General features: G+C 42.2%; 1 protein-coding gene across 1 annotated transcript in view; it reads right to left on the reverse strand.

Moving 5' to 3' along the window:
- vtnb (vitronectin b) overlaps window positions 1-6472 on the reverse strand; it is a 31137-nt gene extending 24665 nt beyond the window's left edge. The window contains exons 1-2 of the mRNA XM_060935238.1: window positions 6430-6472; window positions 1559-1787 (exon numbers count right to left, since the gene is read on the reverse strand). Coding sequence (XP_060791221.1) covers window positions 1559-1613 — 55 coding nt within the window. The 5' untranslated portion in view covers window positions 1614-1787; window positions 6430-6472. The remainder of the gene's footprint in view (window positions 1-1558; window positions 1788-6429) is intronic.
- Window positions 6473-14961: the final 8489 nt, after the last annotated feature.

A 14961-nucleotide genomic window follows, 5' to 3' on the forward strand; every position in this document is an offset into this window, starting at 1 on the left:
TCATCTCTAGCTGCTTTATCCTGTTCTACAGGGTCACAGGCAAGTTGGAGCCTATCCCAGCTGACTACGGGCGAAAGGCAGGGTACACCCAGGACAAGTCGCCAGGTCATCACAGGGCTGACACATAGACACAGACAACCATTTACACCTACGGTCAATTTAGAGTCACCAGTTAACCTAACCTGCATGTCTTTGGACTGTGGGGGAAACCCACGCAGACACGGGGCGAACATGCAAACTCCACACAGAAAGGCCCTCGCCGGCCACGGTGCTCAAACCCGGACCTTCTTGCTGTGAGGCGACAGTGCTAACCACTACACCACCCCCAAATAGGACCTAATGAAGTTAAAGGTTAACAGTTGAAAGTCAGCAGCGTATTCTGTTAGCATCTTCTAAAAAATATTCAGAATCAGATTCACTTTGTCATTTCCCTGAGTATTTACATACACAGAAAGAAACAAAAGAGAGTTTCTCATCAGCGTAATGCAGTGCAATTAAAAAGTTATCAATTTAAGCAGTTAAATTATCAAAAAAGTTAACTTATCAATTATGCATTAAAACAAAATTATCAATTAAAATGTCAAATTATCAATCTCTTAAAGGAGAACTGAAGGCAAATTTTTTATTATCAAAATTCTATTTCTCATTTTATTAAATATCAGAATGCATTTTTGATCACTATTTTGTCACTGCTATAGCAAGTTATGAATGTTTGAAATATGCTGTGTAATATATCAGTCCATATGTTAAAGCAACAGCTGTAAACGAGATTCGTTGAGACCTGTGGGAGACATCGTAGGACGGAATTAAAATGTACAGTGGAAATCAAAGTGACCAACGTCTGACAACGTTCTCAAAAGACGCGCGCGCCCTCTTTCGAATGCTGATGTAATCAAGCCGGAAGTTTTATTTGTTTTGATAGCAATCAGGAAAGTTTGAAAAAAGTAGGCAGTAATCGTCATTTAAACTCGTTTTTGTGCAATATTTCGTTTGGAAAACAGTTTTCAAAATGGCAGCACTGACACATAGCTGACACTTCATGTTTCGAAGTCTCGCACAAGTCTCGTGAAGATTGCGCGGATAAGCGACGCCTGCTGTGAACCAAACTAACTAAATTCAACATGGCTAAAAACCCAATAGGCCGATAAGTATAATATTTAATTGCAATTAGTTGCCAATACGAGTCATGATATAAGGTTACTAAAACCGAAAACGTAATTGAATAACATGTTAATTAAGAAATAAAGCAAGTTTTAAAATGACTTCAGTTCTCCTTTAAAATACATTTAAAACAACCATTCAAACACCATCAACCAATCTCTAAAGTAGAACTAAAAACAATCAGATATTCTTAAAATGTAGTTTTAACAGTTAGGGTAGTTCAGTTAGTCCTCATTTTGGATCGTCTCATTTCGTGCCCTTTTGCTGCTACCTTGCTGTATTGTCTTGGTTTTATTGGGGTTCCACAGTTTTAAAAATCCATCCAAAATCCTAAAAAATAGATTTTTCAGCCCACAAACACACAGAGCTATAAGATATTCCTGCTGGAACCACTGACCTTCTGCAGCGGAGGATGCTGACACTGAAAGCAGGAATAAAACAGCTAATTTCATGTTGAGAAATTGAAGAACATCATCTGCTGTGTCTCTTCAACTTTACTGTGAATCTGAGTATCAGTGGTTGAGGTTTTTTTTTCTTCCAGTTTTGTAGGAGATTGATCGCTTCAAAAGTCACCAGACTGTTTGTTTTGTGTGCTTTACTGGAGGAATTATTGATCAGCTTTAGTCCTGTGCAAAAAAACATCTGTAAAGAAGGTTTCATGAAATAAAGAAATGTACATTTTCTAAACAAAAAAAGTGACTGTGAAAGCAGTAAAGCAGTAAACAATCCAGTGAAATCAAAAGACATTTGACAATTTTTTTGTCTTTAAATTTTTTGTTGGACTTTATTGCGCAGTTGTATTTGGAGATTGTTTCATAGGTTGTTCCACAGAGACTGGAAAACATTTCATACTTTTCTTCTGATATAAAATAATCACATGCATGAAAACTAAGGACTTTTGCACAATACTTTTGCAAATCTTAATGAAATAATAATTTTATTCATACCTAGTTAACCTAAAATCAAATTAAAGTCACAGGCTTAAAAAAAAGGCACTGAAAACTGACATAAAAAAATAAAGCCAGCTTCAGTTTAAAGAGTTTGATAACGATGGCCTGAATAACCTGAGCTCTGAGCTACAGTAAACAACCACCGGCCAGTTCAGTTTATTACCTGTGTGTTGACTGTTTCCTCATCATTGCCCTTGTACCCACTGTTAAAAAAAAAAAGTTTTTAACCTCTTAAAATATTTTATAGAAATATAAAATCCTTTAAAATCAAGTGAAAAGCTTTTTTTAAGGGAGGATTTGGCCTAACAACAAATATGAAGAGGATTGCTTTCTCAGGAAAGCTGTCACGTGCATGAAGGTACTGTATACCATGAGTATATGGAAAATAAAATTATTTTGGTAGATTTTCATGCCCAGGTGGTAGAATACATTTCTTCTATCACTTTGGACATATTAACACTTTAATTATATTTGTAAAATCTCAAATTGGTAATTTGTAATTTCCTTTTTTTTGACTGAAACATAAAACGTCTGATTGTGTTTCATCCCATCGCTGAGACCTTGAACTGTGAGTAATGACCAAACAGCACAGAACATAAAAAAGTTCATTTTCTCTCTCTCTCTCTCTCTCTCTCACACACACACACACACACACACACACACACTGAATAAAGTCATTAAAGTCATACAGATAGAGGTCAAGAACTTCATTTAATGTTTACCTTGAACATCAGAATGGGGGGAAAATGCTCTCAGTGACCATGGCATGTTGGGGCCAGGTGGGTTGGTGGGTCGGTTTGAGTATTTTAGAGACTGCTGATCTCCTGGGATTTTCACACACAATTGTCTCTAGCATTTACACAAGCCTTTATTCAGCACATGTACATTAGCGCACAGTGAAATTCTTTCTCTGCATTTAACTCATCTGGGGACATGAGCATGTGCGTGTGCGCACACACACACACAGAGCAGTGGGCAGCTGTGCTGCAGCACCCAGGGACCAGTTAAGGGTTAGGTGCCTTGCTCAAGGACATTTCAGAGATTCCTGCTGGTCCAGGGAATCAAACAAGCAAGGTTTTAGTTCCAAAACCTGCTTCTCTAACCTTCAGGTCATGGCTTCCCCTAGCGAGGTTAGTGTCTGGAAACACCTTGTTAATGAGGAAGGTCAGGGAAGAATGGCCAGACTGGTGGCTCAAGCTGACAAAGGCCACAGTAACTCAAATAACCACTCTTTACACCCACGGTGATCAGAAAAGCATCTCAGAATGCACATGTTGAACAGCATTGAATCAGGTTCACCTCCTATCAGCTAAGGACAGGAATCTGAGGCTACAGTGTACTCGGGTTCATCCATACTGTAATGCAATGGCCCTTATAGCTGACTGGAAATTTACAACTTCATTGATCCCTAAAGGAGCTCTGATATCTGATTCATTGTGAGAAAGCTGAGTGGGGTAATAAAGTTGTGTGGTAAGAGGAAGTAGAATAAAAACAATTACCTTATGGTTGGAATAGTTTGTTAGGATATTTCCATAATAGACGAATACCTCAACATTAGAGTTATGTAACTATATATTTATTTAATATAGCCATTATAGAAAGAAATTTCAGAGACTCTGACAGGTGCGGGTTGAGTAGCCCAAGGTCTTGACTAAGGTTCAGAGATTAGGGATTCATGTTGGTTTATATAATACTCAAGGAATAGTCTAATGGTTAGAGAAGTAGCGTTGGGACTAAAAGGTTGCTGGTTTGATTCCCAGGACCATCAGGAATGGTTGAAGTGTGCTTAAGCAAGGCACCTACTGTAGCTTCCAACTGCTCCCCAGAATGCTTTGGGATTGTTTTATGTTGCTCTGGATGAGAATGTCTGCAAAATGTAATTTAACTCAACTGATTAAAGATAACCTTTTAGTTTCTACCTAAAACCATGTTAAGTATAGAAAACAAGTGATTAAACATCTAGAAAAAAAATAGAGACATTCTGAAAGGCTTGGAGACAGCCCAATAGATAGCATCTGAAAACCAGAAGGGCACTCAGTAGAGTGTATACCTCCGCCAAGCCACATATTCGGATTTGCATCAAACTCTAACCAATTATTCCTTGGCCCATGACTTACCTTTCCTCGAAATTTCATCAAAATCTGTTCACTACTTTTTGAGTTATATTGGGAAAAGTCAAACAAACAAAGGCAAAAACATAACCTTCAACAAAGTTGGAGGTAACGAGAAGTCAAGTTTGATGGCCTCAGCCAATTACCCATTTATGGATTAACTGCACCTCTAACCAATTAGCCATTCAAGTCCTCCAGTGCTTGACCTAAAACAGGGCCACTGACCCTTCCCTCTAATGAGCCTGTGCAATTGGGATAACTCTTACCAGAGGAGAAAGGTGAAGGCATGTGTCAGAACTGTTGTTTCTGTTGTGGAGCAGAAGTCTACTTTGAAGGTAAATACCCCAGTTGGCAGTTCATAGATAGACCTTATTCACTGGGGGCCTCTTGTGTGAGGAATGGCTCTTAGTTAAATGGTTATATTTATTCTGGTGCCAAGAAAGTTGTCCTGGATCTTGCAATTTTTAAGGAAAGCCCCTAATCATTCTATTCATGCTCAGCATTTGAAAAGTAGATGCTGCCTTCACACTACATAATAGCACTCTGAAGATCTGGCAAGGTGTTTTGGCATTTAGTTTATAACCTGCTGTTATTTCTGTATTTGGAGAAATACAGTCAGTTGTCAATTTCATTTGTTTAAACCAACTACCATCTTGGAGCTTAGGCCACTGATAAGGGTACTCCAGTCATCCCTGTCCTTGGTCTTGCTTTCCAGCTGGCTCCAGATGTAGTTCAGTGTCTTGATATTTGCCTCCAGGTGTAGGAACCAGGTATTGCATGGTCATCCACTTTCTTTGCTTGATTTTGCCATTCTTGCAGAGAGTATGGTCCATCCATGTCTGTCTTCTTAAGTCAGCTGCTGTTCTGTCTGCTGCCACAGATTTTCACCCCAAAGGTGTTTCTTTCATTAGATTGGAAGAATCAAGGATCATGAATCAAGAACCCTAAGGATTCTCCTTAGACAAGTATTACTGAACTTCGAGCTTTTTGGTAACTGATACCATGGTCCACTGCATTACTAAAGACTTAGCAAGGACTGATTTGACATTGATGTTAAACTACAGGACCTTGATGCGGAGAGTCAGTTCCTTGTAGTGTTGTAATCAAGACCACCTAAATCAAGACAAAGTCATGACTAAGACCAGAGTATATTGAGACCAAGACAAGACCAAGACTTTGAGGGGTTGAGATCAAGACCAAGGCAGGGTGAGACCAAGTCAAGACCAGGACCAGACTAGTGGGTGTGAAGGGGGTGGGGGAGGGGTGACAGCTGTTAACAGGAATAAAATTTTCAAGTTAGGAAATTTTACATCCAATCACAGTAACGAGGTTAACAAATAAATCAGACAATGCACAGGCAATTTAGTGAACTCCCCACAGTTGTGGTCTTGATCGGTCTTGAAATTAAATCCTAAGTCTTCTATACCCGAGACTGAGACAAGACCAAGTAAAAATGCGGTCAATTCCAAGGCAAGACCAAGACCTTCAAAAAGTGGTCTTGAGACTGGTCTCAAGTACTACAACACTAATTGTAGAAGTGGAGTTGGAGTTGTTAAAACAGTTGGAGACGTTAAAACACTCCCTCTTAACAGGATAAAATTCTCCATGGCTAGGCACGATCCCTAAATATAATAGATCCATTGTGTATTGTGAAGCAGGTCTACCTGGAGTTAGGTTACATGAACATTAAATACTAGATGGCTAAGTTTCAACAAGCAAACTAACTCTGTAGTGAAAGCTGGTTTCTTCCAACTCAAATCCATTTTCAAACTTCAAACTCTTCTTTCTACTAGACACATGAGAACCATTGTCCCTCCCTCTAACTGCAACATCCGAAAATGACTTATCCTGTTTACAACTTATTTAGAATGCTGCTCCTAGGTTTCTGACTGGAACCAGGAAGAGAGGTCTTATCTTTCCTATTCTGGCATCACTTCACTGGCTTCTGGGAAAATAAGGGAGAATAATTACACGACTGTTGCACTCGCTTAGGGTGGGTGGAGCACAGAAGCACGGCAGGCCAGAACTGAGTTCTCAAACTCTTTATTATAGCTTTTCAGCTTTAAACTATACACACACAAGCCTCCTGCCTGGAGAGAGTTTCTCTCCTCTGCTCTCTCTCTCTCCTTTTTTATAGGGCATGGTCACTGGGGAAGACACACAAACACAGATTAACTAACATCAGGTGTAGTGATTCTGCCACTTACCTTCCCTGACTCTGCTCTCTGTTCACAGACCGACACTTGATCACGCCCCCGCTGCCACATACCCCCACCGCCCGACTCAGACCGGGGAGCTGTCCGGCCTGCAGCCAACTCCCCCCCCCCCCCCCCTTGATGGGAGAGGAAATCCGCCATGACCATCTGCGCCTTGAACTTAAATGGCTGGAGTGCCAGATACCAACGGGTGATCCGCGCATTGGCATCCTTCACGCGGTGGAGCCACTGGAGAGGCGCGTGGTCCGAACAGAGGGTGAAAGGGCATCCCAGTAGGTAGTAGCGGAGGGTGAGGACCACCCACTTGATGGCAAGGCACTCCTTCTCTATAGTGCTGTAGCAGTCTTCACGCACCGACAGCTTCCTGCTGATGTACAGCTCTGGGTGGTCCTCCCCCTCCACCTCCTGGGACAGAACGGCCCCCAGCCCCCTGTCCGACGCATCCATCTGCAAAACAAAGGGGAGAGTGAAGTCCGGGGAGTGTAATAGTGGCCCCCCACACAGTGCAGCCTTTACCTCAGAGAAAGCCCACTGGCATTGCTCCGTCCACTGGACCAGATCTGGTGCCCCCTTTTTAGTGAGATCAGTCAGTGAGCTGGTGACGTCCGAATAATTAGGTATAAACCTACAATAGTAGCCAGCCAGCCCCAGGAACTGTCTCACTCCCTTTTTGGTCTTGGGCCTTGGGCAGGCTGCAATCGCTGCTGTTTTATTAATTTGGGGACTCACGTGCCCATTGCCCAAGTGGAAGCCCAGATACCGTACTTCCACCCGCCCAATCGCACACTTCTTCGGGTTGGCTGTGAGGCCCGCTTGCCTCAGCGAACTAAGGACGGCCCTCAGGTGTTGTAAATGCTGTGGCCAGTCATTACTATAAATAATAATGTAATAATGTCATTGAGGTATGCGGCCGCGTAGGTGGCATAGGGGCGGAGGACCCTATCCATAAGCTGCTGGAACGTAGCGGGCGCCCCAAACAGCCCAAGAGGAAGTGTGGCAAACTGGTGTAAGCCAAATGGTGTGGAAAAGGCTGTTTTCTCTCAGGATAATGGAGTCAAGGGGATCTGCCAATATCCCTTTGTCAAATCCAGTGTCAAATAAAAACAAGCCATGCCTAGTCGATCAAGCAACTCGTCAATACAAGGCATTGGGTACGCATCAAATTTAGACACCGCGTTGACTTTTCTGTACCGGGCCAACCCATCAGCCTTGGGAACCAAGACCACTGGGCTGCTCCAGTCACTGTGGGACTCCTCAACGATGCCCATGTTGAGCATGGCCTCGAGTTCTTCCCAAACCACCTTTTTTTTGTGTTCGGGCAGTCTGTAAGGGTGGCTGCGCACTACTATCCCCGGGGGCGTCTCAATGTGGTGTTCTATGAGGTGGGTGTGGCCGGGCAGGGGTGAGAATACATCAGAAAATTCTGCCTGCAACTTGGCGACCTCCGTGAGTTCGGTCGGAGAGAGTTGGTCTCCACAGGGGACCAGAGCGGTGGGCGATGTCAATTTTATTTTTTGAACCTTCGGCCCCAGCTCTGCCTTCTCTGGAACCACCGACACCAACGCCACGGGGACCTCCTCATTCCAAAGTTTTAAGAGATTGAGGTGGTAAATCTGTAACGCCCCACCCCTGTCTGTTCGCCGCACCTCATAGTTGACGTCCCCGACTCACCATGTGACCTCAATGGGTCCTTGCCACTTGGCGATCAATTTGGAGCTCGACGTGGGCAACAGCACGAGCACTTTATCTCCTGGTGCGCATTCCCTAAGGCGCGTGCCCCTGTCGTACAGGCGGATTTGCCGTTCTTGAGCCTGCTGCAAATTCTCCTGGGTTAGGTGCGTGAGTGTGTGGATTTTGCGTGCAGGTCAATAATGTACTGAATTTCATTTTTGCTCGGTGAAGGTCCCTACTCCCAATTTTCCCGCAGCACATCTAGGATGCCACGCGGCTTACACCCATATAATAATTCGAACGGGGAGAACCCCGTGGAGGCTTGTGGGACCTCTTGCACTGCGAAAAGCAGGGGCTCGAGCCATTTATCCCAGTTACGTGCGTCCTCACTTACAAATTTTTTAATTATGTTTTTGAGGGTGCGATTAAACCGTTCGACTAAGCCGTCCGTTTGTGGGTGATAAACACTGGTGCGGATCGGCTTGATTCCCAGTAACCCATACAGTTCGCGCAGTGTGCGTGACATAAACATAGTGCCTTGATCAGTCAGAATCTCTTTGGGGATTCCGACTCGGGAGATGATGTGGAAGAGTGCTTCCGCAATACTACGTGCGGAGATCAGGGATGAGAATTTTCCACCGATTGGCAGATTTCCGACTTTTTCAGACCAAAATGATCGTTTTTGAGATCGATGTAAATCCGTTGAGAAATTTTTTTTTGGGGGGGGGTATGATTAACGATCTGTGGTCACCTTATAATGCAGACATCCCAAGTCTACCGGAAGTTCCGGGAGTCTCCTGCATATTGATAGAAGCGAGCAAGAGCGTGCGCGCGCAACATTAAGGTCTGCATCACGCATCTTAGAATGTGTGCACGCGAGGGGGTGCATGAGGGAGACTGTGTGTAGTATCTGTGTATCTGTGTTGCCAGATACTGCTGACGTTTTCCAGCCCAAAATATGTTCAAAACCCGCCAAAATGCACTTAAAACCACCCAATCTGGCAACACTGCCTGTGTGCCTGCTCATGTAGCGCATGCCAGACAAAGAGCATCTTGATTGGGTTACTCAGCAAAATAAGCCAATCAACTTTCAGTGTGGGCGGGCTTTTATCTCTTTTTTTTTTTTTCTCAAGGACCGGAGTTTTCAGTTGTATTGAGTCAGTGCAGCCTACAGGATCGGCATGACAGAGAGCATGCGCCCCAAAAATATATATATATATCAATTACATGTCATATATAAGTGTGTATCTTTTATAAATGGGGTTAGCTTATCTAATGTAGCATGTTGGGGAGAATCATAGTATCATATCTATATTTCTGATGAAATTTTAAGTATGATAGCATGTATAACTCTCCTACTTATTGCTCATTTCATGGGGGAATGCTGGCGTGTGCCACGCGGGAGCGTCTGCCCAAATTTTTTAGGCCGAGATGAACTTGTAGTTTTTGATTTTAAAAAAATTTCCAATATGTAATTCCCATTGTACATGTCTGTTCTTTAATTCAAAATCACCATCTCGATCTTCAGATTGACCACATGGTATATGTATTACATTACACAACATCCTGTCCAGATAAAGCCTAGTTAGTACACACAACAGTTGAAAGGGAAGTGATAAGTGATGTTGAATGTTGCCTGCTTAATATGCAAGGCCTCCTGCTACCATGATAACATCAGAAGAAAGCTTAAGAAAATTATATGATAGAACTTTTTTCTGGTTTGCACTTCATTTTAAAGGATTAGAGTATTCAAAGACATGAATAGCTAAAATGCAGAAATATAATACTGTAGAGCTCGTTTATATTAAAAGGTGCATTGATTTTTTTGAAATAATCAAATGTCAGTTGATTAAAAACAAGTCTCTTGTACCATATTAATCATTTTCACCTGGGAGTCCACCAAGAAGGGGAATTTATTTCCAAATAAATTGCAAATTTTTGCTGATAAAATTAATGGCTTTGGGGTAAAAAAAAAAAAAAAGCCAAAAATCATTAGCCCCATGGGCCCCGCCCCCCGGGCCCTGCCCCGTTTTTTTCAGACTTTTAAAATATTTTTCATTCTCATCCCTGGGAGATATTGTGAAGCGGCACTGCTTCTGGATATCGCGTTGCATAGTCCACCAGAACTAAAATAAAGCGATACCCTCATGTTGACCGATCTAATGGCCTGACGAGATCCATCCCAATTCTTTCGAACAGGGTCTCGATTAATGGTAGAGGGTGCAAAGGTGCTTTTGGAATGGCCACTGGATTTACTAACTGGGATTCGCAGCATGCCGTACACCACCTACGGACATTGCCGCGAATCCCTGGCCAATAGAACCGGGCCATTATTCGGGCTAGTGTCTTATCCTTCCCTAACCATGGGATTAAAGTGAGTCACCTGGAATACCAATTCCCGGTGGCTCTTTGGGATCAAAAGTTGTGTTATCGGCTCCTTAGTCTGAGTGTCCTGCGTCACTCGGTATAATCTATCCCTCATAATGGAGAAATAGGGGAAGGACGGGGCGGCATTTGGCTGGAGCGTTTGACCATCGATTACTTTCACTTGGTCAAATGCATGCCGCAGAGACTCGTCTCGCAACTGCTCTAATGGAAAATCCGCGAGGGATTCCCCGAAAGAGGGAGGAGGAGCTGGTGACTCCTCACTCTGACGCGGTGATGACGTAGACGGCTCTGTGACAGCTGCTCCCTCCAATGTCACACCGGGACCTCCCCCCGCTAAACTACGGCAGGACCCACTCTTCACTAAATGAGTCATTAGCTCCCGAAATCCCAGCCAATCAGTCCCCAAAATTATTGAGTGGGTAAGGTGAGGATTAACCGCTGCCTTTACTCTAAATTTCTCCCCTTGAAATAGAATGTGGACCGACACTAAAGGGTAGTTGTGAACATCCCCGTGCACACACACAACACCTTCATCAATTGTGCTCTCCCCAATGCCTCGTCTTGCACCAGGCTTTGGTAGATTGAGGTCTGATTATAGCCGGAGTCCACCAAAGCCTGATACATATCCCCTTGGATACTCACCGGTATGCAATACACTCCGGCCCGATCGAGGGCGGTCCCTGGTGCATCGGGGATCCGGACCACCGCGCCCACCTCCATTGCCGAGCACTGATGCTGGAGGTGCCCCAGCTCCCCGCAGCGCCAGCAAACCGGCCCAGGCTCTCTCTCTGCACCGGTGTTTCGGAGCTCACTCACCTGAGGGGGGGAGACACAGACATGGAAGCAGGAAACGGTAGGGCACCGCAGGTGCGGCGGGCCAGAATTAACTCAGAATTCATTTATTTGGATCTTCAACAAGCATACATAAAGCATAAAAAACCAAAAATACTTGAAATAGGAAATATGAGAGATCCAGGGGACCTACATTAAGGTAATAAAAATAAAACCGCTATCATGCAGGCCACCATAGGCTCCCTGCAGGAACATAAAATATTTGTAGTTAACTTTTTTTAAATTTTCATAATATGATGTTTAGGTTTGTGATAAAATTCACATTTGACTTATCTTGATAAATTTACACATAGCAATGTCACTTTTGAACAATCTTACATATATAACATACTTAAGCATTATACATAGTAATAGGCATGCAGTCAGTGGTGTATAAACAATATTATTTTATATATATGAAGAACATCTATCTGGAACATATATAGCGATTCACAACATTACAGTTCACACTATAGTTCTGAATGATATGCCGTTTAACATATGGAGAGAACCCTTGAAGACTATGTGTATGAACCTTTTCTAGAATGATTGTTGGTGTGGATTTAATAGTTTGAGGTAGATCATATCTAACACATTTTTCAGCAAATTTGTGTTTAGTTCCTGGTTGATAAATTTGACTTGACTTGTATTTTGAATTGGAGTTACAATATTAAAAAGGTAGAGATTGAAAATAGCTGGGAAGAGTGCCTTCATGATATCTCATCTCATTATCTCTAGCCGCTTTATCCTTCTACAGGGTCGCAGGCAAGCTGGAGCCTATCCCAGCTGACTACGGGCAAAAGGCGGGGTACACCCTGGACAAGTCGCCAGGTCATCACAGGGCTGACACATAGACACAGACAACCATTCACACTCACATTCACACCTACGGTCAATTTAGAGTCACCAGTTAACCTAACCTGCATGTCTTTGGACTGTGGGGGAAACCGGAGCACCCGGAGGAAACCCACGCGGACACAGGGAGAACATGCAAACTCTGCACAGAAAGGCCCTCGCCGGCCATGGGGCTCAAACCCAGGACCTTCTTGCTGTGAGGCGACAGCGCTAACCACTACACCACCGTGCCGCCGCCTTCATGATATTTGAAATAAAATTTAAGTTTCTGTAGATAGAAAATATCTTCAAGCTTCAACAAATGGAGGTTCTTAAACAAGGGTTCTCATCTCATCTCATTATCTCTTGCCGCTTTATCCTTCTACAGGGTCGCAGGCAAGCTGGAGCCTATCCCAGCTGACTACGGGCAAAAGGCGGGGTACACCCTGGACAAGTCGCCAGGTCATCACAGGGCTGACACATAGACACAGACAACCATTCACGCTCACGGTCAATTTAGAGTCACCAGTTAACCTAACCTGCATGTCTTTGGACTGTGGGGGAAACCGGAGCACCCGGAGGAAACCCACGCGGACACAGGGAGAACATGCAAACTCCGCACAGAAAGGCCCTCGCCGGCCATGGGGCTCAAACCCAGGACCTTCTTGCTGTGAGGCGACAGCGCTAACCACTACACCACCATGCCGCCGCCTTCATGATATTTGAAATAAAATTTAAGTTTCTGTAGATAGAAAATATCTTCAAGCTTCAACAAATGGAGGTTCTTAAACAAGGGTTCTGTATGACAATTATATTTAGCACATGAAATGACTAATAATTTTCTTCTGAATCTTAAAAATCCGTTCACAATTAAATCCCCAAAGTAAGATACCAAAGTTTAGATGTGATAACACAAGAGAATTGTAAATCTTTATTTTTGCATCAAGAGGTAGAATATTTTTTAGTCTGTTTAGTATGCCTAAAGTTTTAGAAATTTTGTTTGCAATTTTGTCAACATGATCTTTCCAATTGAGGTTTTCATTTATTGTTAAGCCAAGAAAATTGAATGTACTGACTTTCAATAGAAGTATTATTTATTTGGAGATCAATGTGCCCAACTGATTTTTGTGGTGTATGAAATACAGTGAATTTAGATTTATTAACATTCAGTGATAACTTATTCAACAGCAACCAGTTGTTTACTTTTTGTAATTCATCATTTACTGTAGAGATGTTTGTAATTTGTTTATTATTTAAATCTATTTTGACAGTTGTTTGTAAGGTTGTGTCATCTGCATATATTATGAATGAGAAAAGCTTACTACTTGCTGTTATATCATTCATGTAAATAATAAAAAGTAGGGGGCCAAGAATGGATCCTTGGGGAACACCTATGTTTAAAGATTGATGAGACAAGTTATGATCTTCAAATGATACATATTGCTTCCGATTGGATAAATAATTTTTCAAGAGTGATAGAGGTAGACCTTGTATTCCATAATGACTTAGTTTAATTTTAAGTATAGTATGATCTAAGGTGTCAAACGCTTTAGAAAGGTCTAAAAAACACTAAGTGGTATATTATTATTATCAAGTTCATAGATAAGTCAATCAGTTAGTTCAAGAGCTGCAAATTCTGTTAAGTGATTAGATCGGAAGCCATATTGAGAATTTATAAATAATTTGTTAATATGAAAATAGTCGTAAAGTTGATTGTATATAATTTTTTCAAATATTTTTGACATGCCAGGAAGTAATGAACTAGGGCGGTAGTTTAAGAACTGTGTTTCATCATCTTTTTTATAGACAGGGGTGACTTTGGCAGATTTGGAAAAATGCCAGTGGTTATCATTTGATTAACTATAGTTAAAATTGGTGACAATAGTACAGATTTAATACTTTTTAATAGCTTTGTAGATATTTCATCGAATTCATAACTGGTTTTAGGTACTAGCTTATCTATAATTTTTTCAATGTCATTCTGAGAAACAGTGTGAAAAGAAAGTTTACAATGAACATTAATTTTTAAGTATTTTTTAAAATCAAGTGGATTGGATGATGTTAGGCCTTTTGCTAAATTTCCTCCAATATTAATAAAAAAAGTCATTAAATTTTTCAGCAATAGTTAATTTGTCAGTTATAATTTTGTCATTATCTCTGAAATAGATTGGAAAATATTTCTTTTTACTTATCCTATTGAGAATATTATTTATTGCTTTCCATGTTTTTTTAATATCTGACTTATACTTGTCAAAAAGCTGGTTGTAATATTTACACTGACAGATGCGGATAAGTTTCCTAATGATGTTATTGTAAGTATCTAAATTAGTTTTAGCTTTAATGTACTCTTGAGATTCAGGGTCTGTTGATTTTTTTTTATTCTATATAATTTATCTCTGGCGGCACGGTGGTGTAGTGGTTAGCGCTGTCGCCTCACAGCAAGAAGGTCCTGGGTTCGATCCCCGGGGCTGGCGAGGGCCTTTCTGTGTGGAGTTTGCATGTTCTCCCCGTGTCCGCGTGGGTTTCCTCCGGGTGCTCCGGTTTCCCCCACAGTCCAAAGACATGCAGGTTAGGTTAACCGGTGACTCTAAATTGACCGTAGGTGTGAATGTGAGTGTGAATGGTTGTCTGTGTCTATGTGTCAGCCCTGTGATGACCTGGCGACTTGTCCAGGGTGTACCCCGCCTTTCGCCCGTAGTCAGCTGGGATAGGCTCCAGCTTGCCTGCGACCCTGTAGAAGGATAAAGTGGCTAGAGATAATGAGATGAGATGAGATTTATCTCTGTATTTTATTGATCT

Source organism: Neoarius graeffei, chromosome 12 (assembly GCF_027579695.1).
Source record: "Neoarius graeffei isolate fNeoGra1 chromosome 12, fNeoGra1.pri, whole genome shotgun sequence".
NCBI lineage: Eukaryota > Metazoa > Chordata > Actinopteri > Siluriformes > Ariidae > Neoarius > Neoarius graeffei.